General features: G+C 54.1%; 1 protein-coding gene across 1 annotated transcript in view; it reads left to right on the top strand.

The window, feature by feature from the left end:
* CNGB1 (cyclic nucleotide gated channel subunit beta 1) overlaps positions 1 to 26,648 on the top strand; it is a 61,885-nt gene that overhangs the window by 23,561 nt on the left and 11,676 nt on the right. Inside the window, exons 16-28 of the mRNA XM_045806719.2 lie at positions 4,557 to 4,716; positions 6,913 to 7,020; positions 9,071 to 9,228; positions 10,312 to 10,467; positions 12,120 to 12,328; positions 13,315 to 13,365; positions 13,613 to 13,699; positions 15,621 to 15,685; positions 16,510 to 16,632; positions 21,332 to 21,473; positions 22,181 to 22,340; positions 24,226 to 24,323; positions 24,422 to 24,505. Coding sequence (XP_045662675.2) covers positions 4,557 to 4,716; positions 6,913 to 7,020; positions 9,071 to 9,228; positions 10,312 to 10,467; positions 12,120 to 12,328; positions 13,315 to 13,365; positions 13,613 to 13,699; positions 15,621 to 15,685; positions 16,510 to 16,632; positions 21,332 to 21,473; positions 22,181 to 22,340; positions 24,226 to 24,323; positions 24,422 to 24,505 — 1,601 coding nt within the window. The remainder of the gene's footprint in view (positions 1 to 4,556; positions 4,717 to 6,912; positions 7,021 to 9,070; positions 9,229 to 10,311; positions 10,468 to 12,119; positions 12,329 to 13,314; positions 13,366 to 13,612; positions 13,700 to 15,620; positions 15,686 to 16,509; positions 16,633 to 21,331; positions 21,474 to 22,180; positions 22,341 to 24,225; positions 24,324 to 24,421; positions 24,506 to 26,648) is intronic.

The following is a 26,648-nucleotide window of genomic DNA, read 5'->3' as shown; positions in this document are numbered from 1 at the left end:
TTTGTCAGAGAGAGAGCACACAAGCAGGGAGCGGCAGGCAGAGGGAGAAGCAGACTCCCCACTGAGCAGGGAGCCCAACGTGGGGCTCAATCCCAGGACCCTGGGATCATGACCTGAGCCAAAGGCAGGCGCTTACCCGACTAAGCCACCCAGGCGCCCCTGAAAAGCACCTTTTGTGCACTTCAACACATTATCTGTAGGAAAGCTGCTAAGTCTGCACCCCACACAGGTGAATAAGACTGGGGTCACCCCGATGCTGACTCAGGTTCTGTGGGGCTTGTTCTCCACCCGCCCCTGCTCGTTAGAGAGCGGGTGGCCTGGGAACCACACTCTGAGAAACACAGGCATGGCCCTTTGTCTGCCGCTACTCAAAAGTGTGGCCCTAGAACCAGCAGCTTTGGGGTCACCTGGGAGGTTGGAAATACAGAATCCCAGGCCCCACCCCAGACCTGCTGAGCCAGGTTCTACGTTATAACCAGATCCCCCGGGACTGGTTTGCACATTAGTGTTTGAGAGGCGATGGCCTCGAGCCCTGGTTTGCAAACATGTCTGCACATCAAAATCATTTGGGGAGATTTAAAAAAATCAGATATTTCCAAGTGTCCCCAGGTGATTCCAATGAGAAGCCCAGGGAAAGTTCCTGCTTCTGTTCGGGAGGAAGTGAAATTCATTGAGCTCCAGGGTTTCTTTGGGATGGAAAATCCGACCAGGCTAGGAATGTTTGAGTCCAGGAGGTGGGGGTTCTTTGATTCTAACTTTTTCTGTCTGAGGTGGGAAATGTTACTGGTGGTTGGTTAACAGAACACAAGAAGTTGGGGGGCCTGATGCTGTCCCTCAGAGCTGCCGAGTAGACCAGCCAACATGACTTGGTGATGTTTTCGACGTTGACTCCAGGGACACGAACGATGCTCGGGCTTCGGGTGTGGTGGCTGCAAGAGCAGGCGGTCACCGGGCTGGTCCGAGTTGATGCTGGTGGGGCGGAGCCCACCTCCCCTGTCTCCTCCAACCCTGTGTTCCTGGTTGCAGTCCCCAGGGTCCCACATCTGCCTGAGTCCCTCTGGCCCCAGCACCATGGCTCAACCAGGCCAGGACGTGGAGTTGAATCGCCTGGTCCAGGACCAGCCACCTGGCCAGGTGGCCCCAGGGCTTGCTCCTCCAACCCTGGCGGAGCACCTCCCCAATGTGCCCAGCTACCGCCCCTCAATCACCCGCATCCCTGTCCTCATCTCCCGGAGGACGACCTTGTCCAACTCCAGCTTCGCCAAGGAGACCAGGAGTTCCATCCGTCGCCTAGGTAGCGTGACCTCGTGCCGCCAGCATGCTCGCGCCTGTGGTGTGGGCTTCTGCATGGCCTGGGCTGTTCCCTGCTGGGTGCCATGGTCGAGGTGTGGGATTACCGGTTGAACTTGTGGAAAACCACCCCCTCTTCCTCTGTTGATCATTGCCTTCATCTTGCTTTGTGGTGACTTAAGGGGTATTAGTCCCCTTATCTCTGTACCTAAAATCCCACAATTAGCAATTAATTTCTTTGGGTTAAACATTACTTTCTGCAGATCATCATTTTTTTTTTTTACAGGTAGTCAGTCACACCCTAATTTAAACAAATTACTATAATCTCTAGGCTAAAAGACTTGGGTAGAGGAAGAGAATAAATTGAGGGAAATGGAGCAGAAGAAGGACGTGGGGACCCATTTCAGACAGAATCCTACTGACCTTGAGGATTTTCTGGGAGCTGGATTTTCTGAGGAGAGTTGATATCTGCCCAGCAAATCCAATTTCAGGAAAGGAGAGGCCCCCAGGTGTCCGTAGGCAGACGGGGGCGGGGGGAGACATCCTTAGGGGCCAGTGAAGAAGGAGGGCCATTCTAGATCTGTTTCGATGTGACAAGGTTTCTGTGACAACCTTTGGGCTCCTACTGCTTGCTTCCTGATGACAAAGTGCTCAGGGACAGCGGAGTGCCTCCGGACCAGCCCCTGTCACTCTGCTTTGACTCAAGCCAGACCCGTCTGCCTTCCCTTTTCATTTGTTTATTTTGGGGGATAGTGTCCAAGGTTGCCTGTGAGGTCAGTAGACAGCAGAACTGAACATTTCATGAGAATGATCCACCACAGTCCTCTCTTCCCAGCTTGCGATACGCACAGAGTGGGGGTGATCACCCCCACAGCAAGGATTGACACCCCCAGGCTTGGTCTTCTGGGCAAGCCCTCCATCTACTTACTCCCAAGCATCCCCCAATTTCCACCCCCCACAGATCCCTTCCCAACTTGTGCTATATTCTGTACCAATTCTACTTTTATTGGCTTGCTGTTTTTCTTTCAGTGGATTCATTTTTTAAATTTAATTAAGCTTATTCAATCAGGAACCTTGACCATACTATTCCAGTGGGAAACCAGCATTGCTTGCCATGCCTAGAAGGCATAAATAGGAATAACCACAAATGAACTGAAAACAAAGTCATGCTGGTAGTTTTAGTGAAGGGCAATGACCTGTCGGCACCCTCCCCCCACCCCCAGACCTGCCCTCTTAGCCCCAGAGGGGAATTCGGCTGTGTCCTAGCGGCGTTAAGGCGGGGGGAGCCCCAGGCCGAGACTCCGTCTCTGTGCATTCCAGATCCAGAGAGAGTTGAGATCAGAGGCATCTTCTCATCACACGTTCCCTTTGCCTTGTCTGCGCCATCCAAAGTCATCTTGTGTCCTCCCTGGTCCCCGGGAGCCCCACACTTGGGGAAATAGTCCCACGGCCATTCTGGGACAGTGGGCTGATGTGGCCATGGTGGTATGGCCCGCGATGATGTGAGATACTGTGGATAAGGCGTGGCAGCCCGTGGGAAAAACACTCTCCCCGCTGCAGTGATGCCGCTTGGCCTGGAGTGAGGTTCTGTTTATACGGAGGCCTCTATGCCAGCCGGTCACCAACCTCAGGACGAAGCAAGAGGAGGCTAAGTGCTAGAGCGGGGCTGCCTGGGTCCACGTCCTGGCTCTGAGGCCGGTTCCTTCACTTCTCTGTGCTTCGTTTATCCACGAAATGGGGACAGTGTTAACGGCGGCCTTCTGGAAGGGCCGGGAAGGGGGAAAGAATTAATCTATATAAAGCACTAAGACTTTAGTGAAATGAATGGCTGGCAGGCACGTAGGAAGTGCTTCCCGGTAAATATGACTGTTCTCTCAACCAATAGCATCGTGCCATGTTATTCTATCTTTCATAATCGTATTCTCGTTCTATAAAAATGAAACACCAGGCTTAGGAGTTTTCCTCCATTCCCGAGGGTGATGGAGGTCGCACAGTCTTGCTCAGGGGGAGGCAGAGTAGGGGAGCACCTGCCCCCTGCCAGGCTCCCCGCGACGGCCTCACAGAGGCTCCGGGGGCCACGCTGGGGGCAGTCTGGGACACTGAGCATTTTGGACAGGCCGCCCCGCCCCCAGCTCACCCTGCCCCGCTGATCTCTTGTCAGTCTGGCAACACTTCTTGCTTCAATGTTGCAAACTTCTCCATTCCTGCTCATCCTCTTCCCCTCAGGGCTTAAGTCTTAGAACAAATGCCAAAGGTCTTGCTTAGGTTCCCTCTGCCACATTCCGTGAAGAGCTGGCTTTTCCCCATGGGGGCCATTTAAAAAGAAAGTCGAGTCTCCAAGGGCTTCAAAATGCTCCCTCTCCTTATTTTGGGTGCAATGGGCCTGGCTGCTAGCAAGTGGTCCCGCCCAGGTGTGGCGGAGAGAGGGGTCCATGTATTGGCCCCTCCACTTCCTCTGAGCTTCATCTCAGGCAGGCCTGTCCCCACAGCCCCTGGGGTGGGTGATGAAGTCTGAGGCAGGGCCGCCCCCAGACTCACCAGGGCAGACCTGGTCCTTGGGACGTGGGACCCGGCACCAGGCCTCTAGAGGTCAGAAGAAGAGTTAGGTTGATGAATTTCAGGGGCTCCTGGAGTGTCTGGAAACAAGGAGACAGATTCCCAAACAGGGGTGACACACACTACAAGGACAGGCTGGTATCCTTGATTGCAAGAAATGGCCCAGTGTCTCCATTTGAGGCCCTTCAAGAGTGTGAGGTCGTGTGCCTTTGTCACCCCTACCTTGGGATGGGGAAACTGAGGCCCAGCAAGGGGAAGCAGCTGAGACTCTGCTAGGCCAGGCACTCTGACTTGGGCTCTCACAGCCTCCCCCTGCCCTCTCTGGGTGCTGCCGCCCAACCCCAACCCCCAATCCGGCCAAACCCCAGGTCTTTGAGGCTGCACTAGGCCCAGGGAAACCAGTCTCACTGGAGAGCTGGACTCCACGCCGTGCTCAGGGGCACCTGTGGCTTCGATGGTGTCATGGCTCTTTTGCAGCTCCTGGGTTGGTGTCTGGGGTGGCCAAGGCCCTCAGAGGCCCCCAGGCTCTGCATTCTTGCACCCCCTGCATGGAGCTTTCCCGTGGGCCGCACTGGAAGGTAAGGCAGCCAGAGGCCCCTCCAAACGTGCTTGCTATGGCTTTATCAGGAACAGAGCAAGGCCCTTAGGACCCAGCTTCTCTCTCTCTCTTTCTCTCTCTCTCTGACTGTCCTCTCCTTCCCTTCTCCAAGTGCCTGCTACAAAAGAGCACCCCGAAGTACAGGTGGAAGACGCTGATGCAGACAGCCACCCCCTCATCGTGGAGAACCCACCATCACCCGAGCTGCCACCACCTTCTCCTGCCAAATCCGACACCCTCACCATCCCGGGATCTGCCGCAGGAACTGAAAGGTCACCTTCTATGCTGCTTTTGGGCTTTTCGCAGCACAAGGCCACCTGTCTGTTTGGGGAGACTGAGGCCAGAGTGGGGAAAGCAGCTGGCCCAAGGTCACTCATTGACTTAGTGTCAGAACTGGGACTATGGCCCCACTTCCTGGTCCTCAACCCTGGTTTAGGATTCTATAAGGAGTTTTCCAAGGGAGTCCTGTCCCAAGTACAGAAGTATAGAAGGGGGGTCATAAATGTGACAAGGCTAATTTCCACCCCCTTGTTTTATTATTAAAATAATGGAATGGAGATAGTAACCAAAAAACCCTAGAAAAATAAGCATCCCTCTCCCCACCACGCTAGATAGTGATTTCATTTTACTGCCTTCTCTTCATACCTTGTCTATGGGCCCATGCTTTTGTATGGTTTTACCTGGAGGGGTGATTTGGATCACAATTCATTTGAGACCACATCTGACATTCCTCTGTTTCTGTGTGCCAGAATGAACTTAACAAATACCTTCTTTTTTGGGCACTGTCCATAATGGAGCTATGGACATCTCTTTGGGCTTCTTTCTGTCCTTGGGCTCCTTTCTTAAAAGTGGGAATCCTGGTCAAGTTTGTGCACATTTTTATGCTTCTTGATATAAATTTGTTGCATGATTAAAGTTGGTTTTGTACAACCTGAGCCAGGTAACAGAGAGGTCTTGTGTACAGCTGTAGGCAAACTGTGAAGTGCAGTGCATTGCTTTGTGAATGACAGCATTCAAGCTGCAGGGGAGCTGCCAGTGCTTCTCCTGAGGTGGTTGGAGTGGGAGATAGTTCTTTTTTCTTGGTTAATCTTTGCTCTCATCCATGGGTCCTTGAGGACTTTCTCAGCCAAAGTAAAAAGCCTATCATAACAGAGATGGCTAGATATGGCCAATTGAGGGCTCTCTGATTTTAATGTGAAGAAAAGAGTCATAATCTCACCTAGCCTTGGAACACAGCTCACTGTTCCATCAATCCTCTTATTTCATTAATTGAACTATGCAGAACATAGCAGAAGAAATGGAGCCAACATTGTTGTAGACATCTGGTCTACCTCCCTCTGTTCTCTTTATATGGGCTGCTTTGGGGGGTGGGTATCTGGGCACAGAGAGAGGAGTAGGCTCCTTTGGGGACAGAATCCAAGCCCTCTGCCTTCTGTTTATGGGCTGGGCCTGTGAGGCTCCTTTTGTCCTTATCATTCATTCATTCATTCATTCATTCATTCATTCATTCATAAACGTTCATTGAACATCTGTATGTGTCAGGCTCTGCTCTGGGTGCTGGGGACACATCAAGGAGAAGCCTGACAGGGGCCTACTGTCACGGAGCTGATGTTCTAGTGGGGCTGAGACAGACAATGAACACGGAATTAAATACACAAGCAAGACTGTCCCGAACATGACTTTGAGAAACAAGGGGAATATCTACCTGAGCCTCCCTGCCTGAGCTTGGCCCTGAGAAGGGAGAATTCTGATACCTGACTTGGGAGGCCAATGGGGCTGCCTAGGATCAGGGATGGAATGAGCATTGTGGGCAACTAAGAGGCACCAAAAAACCATGGAAATTACAGACCCTGCTGGAGGGGCACACGTACAAGGCCATGCCTCATAGCTTAAAGCCTTGATTTGGTGGGAATCCCAGCTCACTACCTGGTGGCAGACATGAACTGAATGACAGGGGACCCCGGGGAGGATTATGTCTTCCTTCCTCAGATAGGGAGCCTGGAGGGGGTGTGCTGGGGAGTGGGAGGGGAAAGCAGAAGAACATTTAAGCTGAGGCCCCCCTGAGTCCTGAGTATCTCACGGAGTTGAGTAAATCTAGTCCCATTTTACAGAGGGTAAAACTGAGGTAGCTCAGAGAGATTAAGTTGCTTGCCAAGATCACACACTAGTAAGAAGCAGGATGGAGATGCAAACTCCGGTTTGCCAGATACCAAGTTAATGTTGTTACTATTGCACTAGGCCATTGAACAGATGTGAAGACTGCGGTCAGAGAGTGGCTGTGTCTCTCTCTTCTCCCTTTCTGTCTCCCTGCAGGCAAGTGGGGGCCCTTTGGCAGCACCAACCACCGCCTGCCTCATTCCCCCTGCCCAGGGTGCAGCTCCGGGTAATCTGCAGGGGTCAGGGTTGGCTCACGTCCCGCTATGGCTCCTGCCCTTGCTGAAGGCCCCTCCATGTCTGTGTCCTTGCAGGAAGAGGCTGCCCTCCCAAGATGACGAGGCTGAAGAGCTCAAGGCACTGTCACCAGCTGAGTCCCCCATGGTCGCCTGGTTGGACCCATCCAGCCCACAGGGCACTGAGTGAGTGGGGCCCACCCCCGGGGTCTCAGAGAGCTGGAAGTCTGGATGGGGTGAGCACATGAGGGGAGGGGATTGAGGTGGGGGGAGAACATGGACGTTTTTAGAACCTTTCACCACAACTTTGCCTGTGGCTTCTGAGCAATAAGACAGGACTGGGCCTCCTGTCCAGGCTGGTTCTGGTGGGCCTAGGAGTTCTGTACCATCTGCACGGTGCACAGAGGCTTTGTGGTGAAGGAGAGGCTCCTGGCTCTGAACCCCTGAGAGGGTCAGCAGGCAGCACGAGGACCACAAGGATCTCCAGGGGCCTGAACCCAGGGAGCTTGTTAAAAATACAGATTCCCAGCTCCCAGCCCAGACCGGCTGGATCAGAACCTCAGACAGTGGGCCCCAAGGGTCCATGTCTTTACAAGCCTCCAGCTGGTTCTGATGCCGCTGGTCTGTGGGACAATGTTTAGAGGCCACACTGAGGGCAGTGGGACCTGGGTCTCTGACATCTAGCTATTGCAAGGGCTGGGCCAACGGAAGGTGTTTTCCTGAAGAGTCTGAGATGCCTGGTTGGTGGTGAATCCCCTGGTCCCAGGCTTTAGCCTGCGATCCCCTTCCTATTCCCAGCCACAGCTCCTGGGGTGGCCACAGGAGGCACTGGGCTTTCCTTCCAGCCTCTCCTCCGCCCCCCCCCATCATAATTTTATGGTGTTTGTTTTATGGAGTTGTGGAAAGTTCAGAAAAGTTAAAGGAGAAAGAAAAAAAAATCCAAACCTTAGCCCTAGTTCACTGGTCCCTCTGAGTATACAGTGGGATCCCATCCTCTGCAGTAGGGTAGGGATAGGGTCAGAGTTTAGTATCAGAAAACCAGGCAGAAATCAGTTATAAGAATAAAAATTACCCTTGAAGCCCCTTAAAGAGTTCAGCGTGGGGATCCGTGCATTAGTGAGGTGGGCTCAGCCGCTGTAACAAATAGACCCCACAGATTCAGTGGCTTAAGCAACAAGACGTCTCATTTATCATCATCATGTCACCAGACACCTGTTTCATCTCAGGAGAGGCTTCTGCTCCATGCAGTCATGTAGGAACCGGGCCGACAGCAGCTCTGCCACCTCTGTGTGGCTCCCAGAACCCCGCCGGTCACCCCTAGAAGGGGAGAACGCCAGACAGGGGGCTCGATGATGCATGTAGCAAGTCTACCCAGGTTCCCCTGCTGGGAGCTCTGGCTGGGTGTCTGAATCCCAGCGGCCACGCCCCACGGGAGGGAGTACATGTGGGCGAGTGGCTAGCATCTCCACCATACCTATGTGCCCTTTCTTGTTGGGACCCCCATACTGCTTGTCTCCAGCCCGCTTTGTCATGAGAGCACTAGGGGAGTAGCTGGCTTGAGTTCCGGGACCCCCGTGTCTGAAAACAAATAGATGTGAAGACACTAGAATTGCCCTCAGCTCAGCATGATGGGCACAGTGACACTGCTCAGAGGACAGCCAATGTGCAGCCTGTCTCAGCCCACCCAGGGCACTTGCCCCATGCTGAGCGGAGCGTTGGACAGACTCACATTCATTCTCTCTCTGTCCGTGGGTCTCTCTTTCTGCAAGTGCGTACAGGTTAAATTCCTGTAAGTTAAAAGGGTATAGAATGTATCTGCGCTATTTCTTTCCATCAGCTCTTTCCCGAGCCACAAGAGTGGCCCTGTCCCCTCTTTGATCTGTCCCAGACATGAATTTCATGGGAACGCCAAACTAGGACCAACAGTCCTGACCTGAGTTCCAAGAATTTCCCCCTAAATCGCAAATAGGATCAAAGTTTTCTCAGAGCTGTCCATCTGAATCAGATCCTGTGTGGTACATTTTCTAGAAGCTGGGCCCCCAGGTGTGAGCCCCAGACTGAATTTCCTCCTAGGAGCTATTAAAATGGGTTTGATGTTTCTGGTGTCAGAAGGAAACTGGGGCAGCTTTTGCATCCTTCGGGCCGGGGGGGGTGGACAGATGCCGTTCGGTTCTTCCCCGGGGGCACAGGGCCCCTTCCCATCCAGCCCACTCCGCGTCGGGTGGTGTGTCCACAGTGGCCAGGATCGCGCAGCCTCCGCAGCCAGCCAGAACAGCGCCATCATCAACGACCGGCTCCAGGAGCTGGTGAGGCTTTTCAAGGAACGGACAGAGAAGGTGAAGGAGAAGCTCATCGACCCTGATGTCACCTCTGATGAGGACAGTCCTAAGCCCTGTGAGTCCAGAGCTGGGTGATTCACCCCACCGGAAATGGGGCCCCCAAAGCCCCTTGTAAACTCATCGTGAGGGTACCCCCAAGGAAATGCTCGGGGTGCTTGAGAAAAGCCCAGATCCCCACTGTCTAGATTTTTGGGTCCCGTATATACAGGTTTAGCTATGGAATCGGGGGAGGGAATAAGGTCAAAGTTCTGACCGATGATCCAGTCGTACTTGGCTCCCACTCCCACAGGGCAAGTACCCTCATGGACCCTTCTGGCCCTTTCCCACTGGCAGGCAGGTGGTCCAGCCTGGGAGGCATCCCATGGCCTTACACACAGATGGTGTCCTCACCTCACTCTGGAACCGGGCTGTCTTATTTTTCGGAGGCCTCATTTGCAATAGTCTCAGGGGGCTACCTGAAAGTTTCCTGCTTTCAAGATTTCAGGAGGAAATAAGGGAAGTGCTCTCTTGCCAGGGAGGTTTTCCAGGTCTTCCCAAAGGAGGACTGTGCCTCAGAGCTCAGGGCACCAACGATGGACCTAGCAGGGCCTGGATCCACAGTCCTAAACCTAGAAACGCAACCATATCGAACCTACGAAAGTCAACCTCTAGGTCACCAGCGCCATTGCCTTCGATGCACAGGGAGGCTGTGGTCCTTCCGTGTCTTCTTTCAGAGATGAGGGAGCTCAGGTTCCTGCTCTGAAAAGCCCAGAGCAAGGTTTCCCAGGTTTCTGGCCCTGGGCGGTGGGGGCCTGGGGTACAAAACGCCCCCAGCCCTCCAGAGAGAACCAACGGGGTCCAAACACAGACACACAAACAGACTTTTGGAAACACCCAACTTGCCCAGAAACACTTCATTCTGGGAAGCCCCTGACAAGCAGTTCCAGACTGGTGGCTGTCAAGAGTGTCCGGCTGGGTGCTGTGGGGTTCGCTGCGGAGAGCACCCCGGTTTCTGCATGCAGAGCTGACAGCAGGTTGGGGGGTGACGCCAGGGTCCCCTCGGCTCCAGGTCCAGAGTCTGTCGTTGGGTTGCCCTGTCTCTGTAGCCTCTGCCCGAGCCTCAGGGCTGGGCCAGATGGTGACCCGTGTCATCCCACAGCCCCGGCCAAGAAAGCCCCGGAGCCGGCCCCGGACGTGAAGCCGGCTGAGGGGGGGCAGGCGGAGGAGGAGCACTATTGTGACATGCTGTGCTGCAAGGTCAAGCGCCGGCCCTGGAAGACGTACCGGTTTCCCCAGAGCATCGACCCGCTGACCAGTGAGTCCTGGCTGGGCCCCGGCCTCGCGCTCCGTACTGTGTAAGGGCAGGAGAGCGAGACGGAGAAGCGGGGGGATGCAGGGCATGCCAGAAGCAAACGAGCCAAAAGCCCCTGAATGGGAACCTGCCATCACCCCCACCTTACAGACGAGGAAACTGAGGCACGACGCGTGAGTGGCAGACCCAGGGGCCCTGACCCTTGGCCAAGTCTGTTTCTACTCTGCTCTTGCCGGGCCCTTCCAGGAGCTGCTGCTCTGAGCAGAAAAGGGCAGAAATTCTTCTGACTTCTGAAGTGAATTCTCCTCACTTCGCTTGTAGCCCATGTTCTATTTCTCGGGAATGACAACCCTTCCTATGGGCACAGCACTTTACAGTTTACGAAGAACCTCCCAGCCCTTCTTAGCTGCCCTCTCCCTTGTGCCTTCCCTGGATGGCAGGGTAGGCGCCAGAGAGAGACTTTCCTGTGGTCACACAACAAGCCCTGGGGGGACAGGATGCCAACCCTGGTGTCCACTGGGCCTCTAAAATGACCACGTGACCCACGACATCCATCCATCCATCCATCCATCCATCCATCCATCCATCCATCCATCTGTCTGCGTATCCATCTTCTATGCATTATCCACTGTTGTGTATTTACTAAAGCAGGAAATATATTTTTGGAAATATTTCAATAAGAATGAGAGCAAAAGTGTTTTCTAGTTAGCTGCCTATTATCTAAGAATGCCCCCACTGCCCCCCCCCAAGTTCTCTGGTTTATTCAGGCCTGGCTGTGATTTATTTTTAAAATCAGAGGTAGTTTTACACACAAAGGCGCGCACACACACACACACAGACGCACATGCACACACAGGCACACACATGCACAGGCACACTCACACACAGGCACACGCACGTGCACACGCAGGCATGCACTCAGACATGCACACACATGCACACTCACACATAGGCACACGTGCGTGTGCGCACACACAGGCACACACTCACACAGGCACACACAGGCATGCACTCACACAAGCACATGCACACACAGGCACACACATGCACAGGCACACACGCGTGCACACATAGGCACATGCACACATGCACAGGCACACACATGTGCACACACGCACATGCACAGGCACACATGCACACAGGCACACACAGGGACATGCACGCACACACAGGCACACACGTGCATAGGCACACTCAGACACAGGCACACGCACGTGCGCACACACAGGCACAGGCACGCACGCACATGCACAGGCACACGCATGTGCACACACGCACATGCACACACGCACACAGGCACATGCACGCACACACAGGCACGCACGTGCATAGGCACACTCAGACACAGGCACACACACGTGCGCACACACAGGCACACGCATGTGCACACACGCACATGCACAGGCACACATGCACACACAGGCACATGCACGCACACACAGGCACACATGTGCATAGGCACACTCACACACAGGCACACACACGTGCACACACACAGGCACAGGCACACACACGCACATGCATACCCCAGTTATGGAAGTGCCATGTCTAGGAACAGACCAGTGGAAAGAAGGAAGCCCTACCCTGATGCTACTGCAAGGAGCCCTCCTCTGACCGACGTTCTAGCACATTCCTGCCGCTCCGCTCCCCCGCAGACCTGATGTACATCCTGTGGCTATTCTTCGTGGTGCTGGCCTGGAACTGGAACTGCTGGCTGATCCCCGTGCGCTGGGCCTTCCCCTACCAGACGCCAGCCAACATCCACCTGTGGCTGCTGCTGGATTACCTGTGCGACCTCATCTACCTCCTGGACATCACCGTGTTCCAGATGCGTCTGCAGTTCGTCAGAGGGGGAGACATCATCGTGAGTCCTGGGCAGGCAGGGGTAGGGGTGGGGGGGCAGACCCTGCAGCCAGGGCCTTCGGGAGTCTGAGCCCTGCTGCCGCTGTGATAGATGAGACGAATGAACAAGACCTCGGCAACGTGTGCCCGTCCTTGTTCAAATGACACACGCCAAATGTTGCTCATGGGTGAAATGGCACCTGCACCACCTGATGTAATTAAAGATGGAAAGTGGACTAGAGAACAACCTTTAGGTGGACCTGGTCTAAATCCCAGCTCTACCACCACTAGCTGCAGCCCCCCTCTGAGCCTCGGTTTTCTCATCTGTAAAACGGGGGGAGTCATTGTTCCCACCTCAGAATGTGGCAGCGAGGGGGGATTGAGATGATGTCCACAGAGCGGCCAGCACGGGAACTGCTGGCGGACGGTGTCTCCTGGGGGTCCTGCAAAGAGCATGCTGCTTGGACCGGCGTGAGACACTGTGCTCTGGTCAGGCCCCACTTACCGGGGAGGAAACCGAGTCCTGATTTCGATTTGGCAGAGACTGTCTCTCTGTGCAGGTCACTTTCCAAAATGCCACACATGGGGTGCCTGCTTCTGTGTGCAGGCAAGCTGGGGTTGTGTCTCTCAAACAGTCTAGAGGAAAAAGGATTCCCTGGGCAGCCTCTTTCCCCGGCCTGATCAGGGCAGCAGCGGGTTCCTCAGTAAACCAGGTTGCAAATGGTCCAGGCAAGACCCCTGTGCTAAGAGAATGAGCCTAATATTGACTTTCCAGCTGGGAAATCGGACCCTAGCCGGGTGACCTTGGACAGCTGCCTCCCTCCGGGGTGTCCTGCCTCCCGACCTGCAGGCCTGCAGACCCTGCTGCTTTCCCCAAAGCTCAGCTGGCCCCCGGGGCTGTTACTCTGATAGGAAGGTGGAAACTCTGCAGGCCCGTCCCTGCTGCTCCCACCGAGTCAGGGATTAAGCTCTCGGGCCACTTCACCGGCAGTATTCCATTTCTTTCAGACGGACAAGAAGGAGATGCGCAACAACTACCTGAAATCTCGTCGCTTTAAGGTGCGTGCCAAGGGTGCAAGCTTCCGCTGGGTCTTGGCAGGTGGTGTTGCTGGGGGCCCTGGGTGCTTTGGGGCTGGTGTGATGTGATTCCCACCAGAATCACACTGGGCAAATGGAGGGTTGAGGGTAGAATGCTGTCTGCCCCTTCCCGGGGCATTCTGACCTCACCCTTCCACGGAAGGTAGAGACCCTGTCACTCTCCCACCCTCAAGTCCTGGGGCTCCTGTTTTACACACTGGGCTTTCAGATGGACATGCTCTGCCTCCTGCCTTTGGACTTGCTCTACCTGAAGTTCGGTGTGAGTCCCCTCCTGCGCTTGCCCCGCTGTTTGAAGGTAGGCTTCCCATCTGGGGCCTTGAGCTACCCCGTGCTCTGCTGTGGCATCTGGTTGTCCGCCCTGAGCAGCACTGGGGAGCAGGGGCAGAGTGGGGGGGCATCAGGGTGGCCCAGAGGGGACAGGAAGTTCCTTAAAAGTGTTAGAGCTTCTTCATTGTGCTGTGTGTTAGGGATTATTCCGGAAGCTTTGTAAGTACGTATTCCTCCACCCCACGAGATGAGTGTTGTTAGTACCCACATTTTACGAGAGAGGTTAAGTAACTTGCCTTAGGTCACACAGGTAGGAAGGAATGGAGTCCGGATTTGAACCCAGGCAGTCTGCCTCCACTGTCTATGCTTTCAGTAATGACAGAAGCACAACAGAGGGACTTCTGCCTTATGATGGTCTGCGTCTAAAAGATGGGGACAGCGAGGCTTGAAAAGCTTGGGTGATTTGCCCAAGGTCACAGGAGCCTGGAAGTAGCCGGGATAGATTTAGACGTGCCACCCGATACCTGTCTCATTGTTGGTTGTCGCTCAGCGTCATGACAGCCATCCCTCCTGACACTGGGGCAGAGCCGGTGTCGCAGTGAAGGTGACACAGTGTAAAGGAGAGACCTGGCAGCGGTCCTTTTAATGTGACCAGAGTCGACAGCCAGTTGGAGCCCCTGGGATCCCCCAAATGGGTTTTCCTGGCAGAACAATTAAATTCACCTCTCTCCTGACGTGATACTGTTGCCTCTTCCCCCAAAACAGTAATGAGGGAATTTACGAAAGAGGCAAACACAACAACCTTCATAACTTGGAGAAACAGGGCGGAGGAAATAGGAAGTAGGCAGGCCCCTGGATGAGAAGACGGCACGCCGTGTTGGAACGGAGCACGGGTGCCGCTGCAGAGCTTCCCAGTTGGCCCGGAGGCGGGGGACCCGAAGCGGCACCAGTCTTATCTGGGGACATGCCCGTCCCCTGGGGCTACAGAGGGGAGGCTGCTTTAGAGCCAAACAGCACAGCAGGGAGGGCTGGATCCACAAGCCAGGTATTACCACCCCCCGCCCATAGTGGTGGGATCCATATCTGGGGTCCAGGGGTGGTGGTGAGTGTGCATAACTCACCTGCCCGGTGTTTAGCACGACTCGGGACAAAATTCTGGGCCTTAGGGGAGAGAGATCTAAGCCCACAGCCCCCTGCATCCGATGTAAACTCTGGAGGGACTTTAAGAAGGACCCCCTGGAGGACGGCCAGCCCATGGCTCGGGAATTTCCCTCGCGGTCATCCTCAAATGTCCAACAACACGTATGCAGTGGGCTGCCGCTTTGAGTATGCTCTGGGTTCGAATCCTGCCTCTGTCACTTAGCAGCTGTGTGCTTTGGGCAGGTGACTGAAGGTCACAAAGTGCAGTGTCCTCTCTGTAAAAGGAGAATGGTACCACGTACCTCACATGTAAATAAGCAAGAAGGTAAGGAATAGAAAGTGCGGTCATCACAGGTGTTCAGTAAAGAAGAGCAGCTCCTGTTACAGTTTTATTATAAAAAACAAGCCTTTGAAAGATCTAAGTAAGGGGCGGTAGGGATGCTGTTTCTTGATAAAATGGTTTCCTTTATAAGGAAACGTTGCAAACAGGGTCCTTCACCTGAGATGTACCCCTGAAAATGCCACGATAGGCTTCGGGAGGTCTGGGAATCCCCTTACACACATGCACACTGTGATAACAGGACTAGGCGTAATTTCTATGGGAGGAGGGGCACGGTTTCCTGCGGTTCGGTAAATGGAGTTTCTGGCCCCCAACCCTCAGAGGGCTAAGGATCTCTGATGTTGAATGCTCACTGTCCAGCCTCCTCTGGGGGGCGCTGCAGAAAGAGTCCTCCGTGCAGGGGAACAGGGGAGGGTAGCGCCCCACCCCACAGACGGCGGGCTGTCCTGATGCTTTGCTCTCTTCCCAGTACATGGCCTTCTTCGAGTTTAACAGCCGCCTGGAATCCATTCTCAGCAAAGCCTATGTTTACAGGTGAGACACACGCACGCACACGCACACGCACACGCACACGCACACAGGCCCTTTGCAGCAACAACGGAGCGAGGCCTTCTCTACTCATATTTCTTCCCCTTTCAAGCTCCTCTGGCCCTGCAGGCCCCAGTGCTACCGGAAGCCAGGCCTCTTCCTGGCCCTTCTCTGAAGGGCTGTTTGTTTTTCAGAGAGCCAGGAATGTCCCATTTCCCCCCATTGTGAGGAGGGCACACAGAGGTCCGCATGCGCGCTCGCCGGTATTTCCAGGGAGCTGGGTCATTTTGACCTCAGCTCAGGGAACTGGGCCCCTCGATCCAGCTCGAACACAGAGGGGATGTTTGTAAGGACGGCGGGCCATCTCTTGCGTCGGAGAGTAGGGCACAAGACCGGCCGGGCCGGGCGCAGGGACAAAGCTTCTCCACGTTGCTCACGGAGTGGCCCTTCTCTGCACGTGTCTGCCCCTTCCCTGCCTCTCTCCAAGGATACAGCCCCCCGCTGTCCTTCACTCCCCCGTCTGCACACGGAACTCAGGGCCAGCCCAGCCCCTGGCCTTGACAACTTGCTGTTCACCCACCACCATCCCTAGCTGGTGAAGTCCCCAAAGAGCATGCAGTTGGCCCAGTCCCATCCTGCCAGGTGTCCGTCCTGCTGGGTGTCCATCCTGCCAGACAGTGGGGCGAGGCCATGACGTTCCACCAGGGGCATGCCGAGGCAGGTGTCGGGGGAGGTGAAGGTAGGCTTGTTTCCTGGAGTCCCTACCCTTGGGGTGAGAGATCATGGCCACCCTCCCTGCCGCTGTGTCCATGCATTTCTTTCTTCTGCAGGGTGGTCAGGACCACGGCTTACCTGCTCTACAGCCTGCATGTGAACTCATGTCTGTATTACTGGGCGTCAGCCTATCAGGGCATCGGCTCCACTCACTGGGTTTACGATGGTGTGGGAAACAGGTGAGCCACATTCTTCTTCCTGGGGCTAGAATTCACTGAGAGTCTCGGAAAGCGGTCCCATGGCCGCCATGTTGCTGAAGGTGTCTTGCTCCCAAGGAACCACTGACATGAGGAAGTTTAAGGACCATGTGTCCGTGTCCTCACTGAGCTAACATTTCCTGAGCACCTGCCATGTGCCAGGCAGAGGGGGGCACAGACAGGAACAAGACTTGCTAGAAAGATCCTTTCAGCCTCCTAAAGCCCAGTAGAGTTGGCAGAGCCACCTCCCATGTGTGTCTACTCCTCTACCCCATGGACATGGCCAAGCGGGAAGGAAGCCAGAGCACACTTCTCAACATAGCTCCCTGGGCATCGTCAGCCATGTGGCAAACAAGGTGAAACCTACTTGCCAATCCAGAGAGCTGCCGTATGTTGTGGCACATGCTCAAGTAATAACGATGACAACGGTACTTCTAATCATAGCAGCAAGCAGAGAACGCTTATTCTGTACCGGCCCTGCCGTAAGTACTCAACATAGGGTCTCACTTAATCCTTCCAGTCAGCACACAAAAATAGGCACTATCATCATTCCCATTTTACAGAGGAGGTAACAGATGGGAAGTCACTTTCCAAGGTCACACAGTTAGCTCATCAGTTCCAGAGCTGGGATTTGAACCCCAGGCGTGTGGCTGCCTTTTTAACGTGTGTACCATCTGCCTGGTGCTGGAGAGGCATAGGGAAGGTGGCACGGGGTAGTCAATTCCAAAAAGTCACGTTTGATTTTGGCCTCGGTAGGTGGAAAGCAGGGGCAGAGATGCTCTGGGGGAGGGAGCAGCCTGAAGAAAGGCACGGAGTTGCAAAATGGCAGAGTCGGGGCTCTGGGAGCCATCTTGTGTGGTGGCAGGGACTATCCAGTACCGTGGCCGCGAGCCACAGGGGGCCACTCAGTACTTGAGACGCAGCATGACTGAGCTGTGAAATATACATGTTCAGAAGATATGAAGAAACATGTCAACTGCCTTATTACTCGTGCCTAAAATATTGGTTACATGTTGATATGATATTAATGTTGGTATTTTGGGTCACTAAAAAACACTGAAATTAATTTCACCTGTTTCTTTTGACTTTGTGAAAATGTAGCAACTAGAAGATTTTAAATTACGTAGGTGGGTCGCATTGTATTTTTATAGGATAACAATGTGGTTCTAGGTGATGGGGTACGGGTATGGGGTTCTTTTTTGCTGTTCTTTGTTTCATAATTATTTATTCTGATTATTGAAGAAAGGTCAGGAACATTCTTGACTATATTTCTTTGCTTCTAAGATGTAGTTCCTTCTATGACCTATTATTAAGTCAATGCAGCTTTTTGGGAAAAAAAATAAGTATTACAATAAATGGACACATAGATTGTAAGATCCATCCCAGTTTTAAAGAAATGTGAAAATGTGGAAAAATATGTCACCCACAGGGATATTGACTAACATAATATCGTGCATATTTCCCCATCATTAATTCTTTTTAAAACCACGATACTGATATCCTCCCCGCGCAACGAGGCCAGTGTTTATTTAATTATGCCCTCGTCCCTGGGCACGGAAGGGTCTCCAGTTCCTCAGTCTGACACATGATGCTGCACTGAACATGTTTGTATCTGAACCTTTGTCCTCTGGCCTGATTTTTTCTTCACAATAATTCCTAAAGAGGGATGGCCAGGCCAAGGATATGAACATTTTTAAGATTAAAAAAAATTATTATTCTTAAAATTAATACGCCATTTTTTTAGAGCAATTCCAGGTTTCCAGAAAAGCTGGTGGGAAGGTACAGGGAGTTCCCGTAGGCTGCCATATTTTTAAAGGTCTGATGGATATGGAAAGATAGCCCGGCTACCCCCTCACCTCTTGCCTCCAAAGCTTGGAAGCAGGAAGATGACAGGACCCAGGGGGATCTCAGAAAGATGACTCTGCTGGTGATTACTGAGGGGAGGATGGACTGGGGGGGAACGGGGGGAAGCCAAGGAACCAGTCAGGGGGAGGAACAGACAAAGGGTTTGTGCAGTCAGGGGGAGGGAGGGCAGTGAGGGAAGGCAAGCAGAAATTCCTGGGGTCCTGGTGTGAGCCTGGAGAGCCAGGATACAGGCTTTAGGGACAGGATCCGAGGAAGGGAGGAACAGAAGGTATTCATTAAAACTTGCTCTGTGACCTTGGCTGAGGCCCTTCCCCTTTCTGAGACTCAGTTTCTCCTCTACAACCTGAGCGTAGTATTATGTTCAGATTTTTTGCGAAGAATGATGAACTCACGTGTGTAACATGTCCAGATCATGCCTGGACAGGAGTCAGTGACCATTTCCTAGCTACGATCATTCTTACGGGGAAACCAGCATAGCAGGAGAGGGGTTCCTAACCTGGGATCCAGAGATGTACGGGGGTCCCACCACCGCCCTCCCAGAAATTGGAGCTAAATTTTGAGGACATGCTGGCTTCCCTAAGGAGAAGGTGGCAGCTTTCCTTAGATTCTCAAAGGGGTTTGTGCCCCAACAACCTGAGAACCCAGGTCCCAGGACTGGGTGTGGCACACACCCATCACGGGCAAACCGAGGGTGGAAGGGCAAGCAGGGAAGGGGAGGGCAGGGACTTCCTTCTGCAGCAATCTTGGAAGGGGCACACTGTCTTGGCAGTCCTACTTTTCTCTAGACAAAATCCTACAGTAAACCCCCAATATGTGCAAAAAAGCACAGAGTGAAGGATCCCTCCAGAAGTCCAATATCACGGGTAATAATCACTTTCAAAATAGTGACCTTTTTTTGAGTGTCTGCTCTGGCCCAGGGGCTTGAGGACCCAAGTTCCCACATAGCTGGGTCCTGTTCTGCCTTTGCCTGGCCTGGAGCATGCAGAGGTCATGTAGCATGGAAGACACGGGGACTTCAGGGAGGCTACTAAGACGTGCCATGCCAATAGAGGATTCCTCCTTCTATTGGGGGGAATGTTTGGGAACGTTGCTCCCATAGCCTTTCTGTTGGGGGTCCAGGAGCCCCCACTCAGCGCTTAGCTCAGTCCCTGCTTAAGGCTGCTTTGCACGCCCTCTGGTGGCTAGGCACAGTATGATGGGGGCTCCACAGGGGAGGCCTGTGTTGCCCTGAGATTTCTTTTTTTTTTTTTTAAAGATTTTATTTATTTATTTGACAGAGATAGAGACAGCCAGCGAGAGAGGGAACACAAACAGGGGGAGTGGGAGAGGAAGAAACAGGCTCATAGCGGAGGAGCCTGATGTGGGGCTCGATCCCATAACGCTGGGATCACGCCCTGAGCCGAAGGCAAACGCTTAACTGCTGTGCCACCCAGGTGCCCCATGCCCTGAGATTTCTATGTACCAGGTGGGAATGAGGTGCAGGGTGGACCAGCGCCCAGCCCCAGGCCTCCCAGCTAGTAGTCAGAGGCAGAGCCCCCCTCCAACATAACTCCCCAACCACCTCTGCTTCCCCCTCCCAGTGCTCTTTGCACGATTTCTTGCCTGTCCCCACTAGACGGTGAACTTCTTGAGGATGTAGGCGAGTCTGCTGTTCCCTGACTGTGGGCATGTGGCAGGTACCAGCGACAGGGAAGCTGACATTTACTGAGCACCTGTCACGTCCCAGGCGCTCTTCTAGTGCCTCACTTTGTTCTCACCATCCCCCTTGAAGTCTGTGCTACTGCCATGTCCGTTTCAGGACGAAGAAGCCAAGGCTTGCTGAGATGAGTGCTTTGTCCGTGTTACGTGGCTCAGAAGTGGCAGAGCTGGGTTTGAGCCCAGGCAGTCCCGTCCAGAGCCCAGGGGAGGACGGAGCCCAGGGGAGGACCCATTTGGCGTCGTCATCAGACTGGGTGATTCGCCAGTCTTGATTTTGGAGCTGAGCAGGGACTCAGCAGTGTGGGCATATCAGGCCACTGAAGCGAGGGCAGGCTCTGGATGCCTCCTGCGTGCCCAGGGAGGAAGACAGGAAGGCGCAGGAAAACCAGCTGGGATGGTCCTGTCCTTGAGCCCTGCTGACCTCACCCATTGCTGACCCCTGGGAGGGCACAGCCTGAAGGTGTGAACAGATGTATGAGGGACTCTGACTTCTCTGTGATGATGAGATAAGCTCAGGGCATCTGCTATGCCCGTACCTCCCTTCCAGGGTTCACGCGCCCGTGGAGAAGCGTCACCAACAGTGGGTGACAGCTCAGAGAAGCTGACGACAGCCTAAATTCTAATCCCAGCTCTGGACCTGGCCCGCTGGTGTCCCTGCGTGTTTCCTTTGCTTTCTGGGGCCTCAGTTTCCCCGTCTGGAAAAGGGATGGGCAAGGGAGAGGATCAGAAAAGGTCCTCAAGATATCTTCCAAGTTCGACGTTGCTCTTGCTCTCTGTGAACCAACATGGCGGGTTGGCAAAGGGAAGTTAGTGGAAATTGAAAGAATATTGAGGGAGCCCAGGCATCAGGAGTCAGCTGGTCTATCCTCCCGCCAAGTCTTTCTAGCATTCTCCTGGAGCCTCAGTTTCCACATCTGTAAATGGAGGTGACAACTTGCCTCTGCCTCTGTGAACACACTCTGCAAACCGCGTGCTCTGGGGGTGTGAGGCTGTTTTCCTTGCACGTAGAAATAAAGGGTTTTCTTTTTGCATATTGCACGTCTGTCAGAGCCAGGCCACCCAGACCCAGCAGGGCGGGGTTTTTGCTGACCGGGGCCCCTTCCTCTTCTCTCTCTAGTTACATTCGCTGTTACTACTGGGCTGTGAAGACCCTCATCACCATCGGTGGGCTGCCTGACCCCAGGACGCTCTTTGAAATCGTCTTCCAGGGGCTGAACTATTTCACGGGTGTCTTCGCTTTCTCTGTGATGATCGGACAGGTAGCTGGGTCACTAGTCGGGCTTGCCACCCACCTGCCTGCAGCCCCGCCTCCCCCCACTGCTGCCAGTAATGTCACCATCTGTGGCCATTCCTTTCAGCCTAAGTCCGGGAAAGACCACGGGACCTGGACTCAGGAGCCTGGAGCTCTGGGCCCTGCTAGGTGAAGGGGATGGGGGTGGAGGTCTCGGTCCCATTCTTCTCTACGGTTGCTTCCACCGGAGAGGTTGGTCCCTTTGGGATATCTTTGGAGAGCTAGGCTGAAAAACTTTCTGCAAAGGCTGGGGATTGGGGCTGTTCCCTCGGAGAGACCCCTGGGGGTGTCTGTGTGCAGGCGGCCCATCTCTTACTCTAATCAGTGCATGAGGCCACAGTCGGGCGGCCTCGGAATTGGGTCCTGCCCTGAGGAGCAGTACACCGGGTTCACATTTCCTCCAGGAGGTCAAAGTGGCCTCTGGCACCGAGGGGCCAGCCCAGCGAGGCGTTTCCTCCTAGTGGGGGCTGTGCTCAGCAGCGTCACTCCTCCCTTCCCGTGTCCGCCCTGGGGGCAAAATTTCTCCTGTCGGCAACCTTCTCTGTCGGTGGACATGGGTCTCCCTCTCTCCTGACCCCCCTCCCGCGTGCACCCCTGGTCCGAGTAGATACCCGTGCTCATGACGCACACCCCAAAGCCCCACTCTGCCCCTTGACGCTTCCACCTTGCGCCTAGATGAGAGACGTGGTGGGAGCCGCCACCGCGGGGCAGACCTACTACCGCAGCTGCATGGACAGCACCGTGAAGTACATGAACTTCTACAAGATCCCCCGGTCCGTGCAGAACCGGGTCAAGACCTGGTACGAGTACACCTGGCAGTCCCAAGGCATGCTGGGTAAGACAGGTGCCTCGGCTGCCACCTCCTTCCAGGGCCCTACCTCTGACCTGTGTCCCTGACTGGACATATTCATGTGAGGGGGACCCAGGGAGGCCCGCGCGGTGCCCCAAGCTGGGCCGTCAGGAGACCCCTGAAGGCTTGAGAGCCTTGTCTTCTGGACGCCCTGACTCCCCTCCCTTCCCCTGCCTTGAAATGCATCCCCATCAGAGTGAGAAGTACAGTTGAAATCAGGGCAGAAGCAAGACCCTCTCTCGCCTTCTCTTTCCATAGACATACACACACATATATATTTAAAGATTTTATTTATTTATTTGAGAGAGACAGAGATACAGAGAGCACAAGCAGGGGAGCAGCAGGCAGAGGGAGAAGCAGACTCCCTGCTGAGCAGGCAGCCTGATGTGGGGCTCGATCCCAGGACTCTGGGATCATGACCTGAGCTGAAGGCAGACATTTCACTGACTGAGCCACCCACGTGCCCATACACATATACTTTTTGTAAATTTGTTGATGTTATGCTTTGCTTCTGAAATTGTTTGGCCACAACAATGCGTTAAACTCCCCACTGTTTCCACTTTCTCGTCAGTGCTGGGGTGTGCTCAGTGCTTCTTGTGAAGTGGGAGAATCTCACTTGTACGTTGTTTCCAAATGTAGTGATGTTTTCGTGACTTCGAAATGGAACCCTTAATGAAATGGGAATATGCTACTTATATGTTAATTAAGTCACAATTTTTTTCCCGGTCTCTTTTTCTTTTTTATCGTTGAGAGCTAGTAATTTTGTTTTCAGAGCTGAGACAGCATTCTGGAGGCCCCTGACAAGCCGGTGGGCCACGGGGACTATCTTAGAGCCCCTCGATGCTTTCAGCTAATTCAAGGGCCCCCGGCTTCCATGGGCTTTCCTCTGCCCTCGAAGAAGCCACACTTCAGCTCCAAGCTTTCCTGAGCTGAGGGTGTTGTCACAGCTGTGGACAGTGAGTGGTTGAGGTGTCGCTGGTATCCGTCGTGGGTGCACTCACTCTGTACAAGGCATGGTCCCGTCCATCACCTCATTCCATTCCAGAGACAGCCATGTGACATCTGAATCATTGTCCCCTTTCACAGGGGCGCACGTGAAGGACCAGGGAGGGCTTCCCCCTGCCCGGGGTCGTGCAGATCCGCACTTGAGCCCATAAATAATTGTGGTGCAGTGGGAGGGGCATCGGGATTGGGGTCCAATTAGTATGTTTCCTGTCCCTAGTAGCAACAGTCATTCTGTGCCAGGCTCTCCGCTGGGCACTGCAGACCCCATCATGGGCAAAACAGTCTCAGCCCCTGCTCTCCTGGGACAGGCCCTGGAGCCCTCCGGCCCCAGGTGGAATACTGGCTCCATTCCCCCTGGGCTGCGGGGCTGTGGGCAAGTCCCTGCCCTCCCGAGCCCCCCTTTCTGTAGCAGGCACCTGTCGGGTTGTTGGGAGGATTTAACACAACCATCTTTGTAAAGCACTCTGTACAAACAGTGCTCGACAGGCTCTAGTTCTTGCGAACGTTCCTAGAGCGTGAGAAGGACAGACCAGCAGGAACAACCATCGCAATAAGACGTGTGATCAGTGCTACAGCACAGAGACTGCTGAACATAATAGCCGGCTGTGGGGATCTCAAGGGAGGGCTTCTTGGAGGAGGTGACGTTAGTACTGGGTTCTGAGGAAGGAGTAGACATTAACCAGGGAAATACACGAGGGTGTTCCCTGCAGAGGGAATAGCACCCGAAAAGCCCAGAGAGGGGACTCTCCCAATACAGCGTGGCTCTGGCCGAGGAATGGTGTGGCCAGGGCCCCGCGTGTGGGGGGGGTGGCGGGGCGGGGGAGGCCGGATGTGCCTCTGACCGTTGCCAGGGTCTCCTTTGCAGACGAGTCAGAACTGATGGTGCAGCTTCCAGACAAGATGCGTTTGGACCTTGCCATCGACGTGAACTATAACATCGTCAGCAAAGTGGCTCTCTTCCAGGTACGGCCCACCCAGCACCCCTGTCCTGGGGTTCTGGGGCACCCCAAGCCCCCACCCTCCTCTAAACGGGCATTCTTTCCCCCTCCTCTTGGGGACAGGGCTGTGACCGACAGCTGATCTTTGACATGCTGAAGAGGCTCCGTTCTGTCGTCTACCTGCCCAATGACTACGTGTGCAAGAAGGTGGGTGGCCCCAGGCAGCTGCAAGGGAGTCTGGGATTTACAGTGCACCTGCCGGCAGGAGCTGGGCTGAAGGGGGTGCCTCCGAAGGCCCAGGAGGGCGGAACTGCTGCGGAGGGCAAGGAGCCGCAGCACCCGTGAGCTGACCCCGGGGCTCCCAGGTTGTTTGGCACAGGAGCCTTTGTCCGGCTCCAGGCATTGAACTCCGGTGTGCATCAGGCTTTGCTTCCTTGACACAGGACCAGGGGAGCCAGGATGAGGAACCCCACTTTTCAGAAAAGGAAAGTGAGGAGCCTTGTGAGAGGTAGGGCTTTGACTGTGTCGATGGAAATGGTTCCAGGGTCTTGGTCTTCCTGTCGGGAAAATGGAGCAGAGGAAGGGCTGGGATAGGTCAGAGGTTGCAAACTGAGGGCCTTCCCATAGTAACCAGCCGATACATTGTTTCGTGATTTTCTGGGTGTTTTGGTTTTTTTTTCCCCTAATCTTAAAAAAAAAAAGGTTGAATTAGTCCCCAACCTTTAAAAATTTGAAGGTTTCACATAAAAATCCAGATTTCTGGTTGAAAATGGAGCCCCACTTTCCCAAATAGCAAGAGTCAACTGGAGTGGAGAAGGGGCTGCCCCCAAAGGGCGATGTCGCCCTCCCTCCTGATGCCACAGGCCCCACCCTCCCCACTGCCCCATACCAGGCTCCCTTCACGGCCCATCTGATCCTCGAAAACATTTGGATTTGAACCTGGGGCTACAGAGTGTTGAGAGCTCTTTCTGCTCCCATTCCTTGGAACTCAAGGTGAGACCAGGGTCACCTGGGGAGTGAGTGGTTAGGGCGGAATGGCAAGAACTCAGATTTCAGTCCCCTTATTACTGGGTGGTTAAGGCTGGGTATGTGTACAGAGGTGAAAATAATACCCAAGCAACCCCTGTGAGACTCAGGAAACTTCAGCCCAAGTAGGCCCTCATCTCCAAGTTGTGCGCTGTATAGCAGTGAAGTTTCTGGAAGCATAGAGCCCAGAGAAAATGGGCAAACAGTGCTACAGATGGTTGAGAACTTAAAGCTGCAGCCCTAGAGGCCAAGAGGGGTTTGAGAACAATAGAGTGATTTGTCTGACCCTGGGGCTACTTCCTAGCTGTGCCGCCCTGGGGCAGTGGCTTGCCCTCTCTGAGTCTCTTCTCATGGATAAAGTAGGGATGTTGCTGGTACTCCCATATGGGGTTGTTGTGAAAATGGACTAAGCGGTGCCTACAGAGTTTGGCACCATGCTGGCACAGAGTAGGTGCCACTGCTGCTGTTACTATCCCTGGGGGTAACGTAGAACTTGCTGGCAAATGAGGAAGACCAAACCAGGTGGTTGGAGTTGGCGGGGGGGGGGGGGGGGGGGGGGGGGGGGGGGGCAGGGAAGTGAGCACTTGAGGAGCAAGTGTGAATGGCGCCCTCTGCTGTCCCGTCTTGCTCTGTGATGATCTCGCAGAGACCTCCCTGGGACGCCCCCAGCCGCCCACCCCAGGGCTTTAGACTCTTCAGTCCCGTGTCAAATTGGACCCAGAAACAGGGACATGAAACTTTCTTCTGGTTGTTAAGAAGCTCATGCATGTGTGAAACGCCCAGGAAACGTTTTTTGCGTGAATCCAAAGTGTCATCAATTTACCTATCCTTGGTCTCTCTCCTTTTAAACATGCCAGGTGTGATGGACAGGGAGCAGGGGCCTTGTGAGGGCATGAGGATTGGGAAGCGCATGGCAGACTGGGTATTTCCTTTTTTAAATTTTTAAAAAGATTTTATTTATTTATTTGAGATAGAAAGAGCAAGAGAGAGAGCATTAGGGGGGGTGGAGGGAAAGGGAGAAGCAGACGCCCCCCGCTGAGCAGGGAGCCCGATGCGGGGCTCGATCTTAGGACCCTGGGATCATGGCCTGAGCCGAAGGTGGACACTTAACCGACCCAGGTGCCCCAGACTGAATATTTCTGATTGCAGTCCAAAGCAAGCCATGCATGCATGCATCCGTCCCTTTGCTTTAATTTGGGATTAAGACCATACATTGGTCAGCTACAGCTGCTCTACCAAGGGGGCCAGAGACCGGGCGGCTTAAGCAACAGAAACGCATTGTCTCTCAGTTCTGCAGGTGGAAGTCCAAGACCAAGGTGTCAGT

The sequence above is a fragment of the Ursus americanus genome, chromosome 21 (assembly GCF_024610735.1).
Source record: "Ursus americanus isolate L20-20 chromosome 21, mUrsAme1.1.p, whole genome shotgun sequence".
Classification (NCBI taxonomy): Eukaryota; Metazoa; Chordata; class Mammalia; order Carnivora; family Ursidae; genus Ursus; species Ursus americanus.
This window is presented reverse-complemented; position numbering and strand designations above follow the sequence as displayed.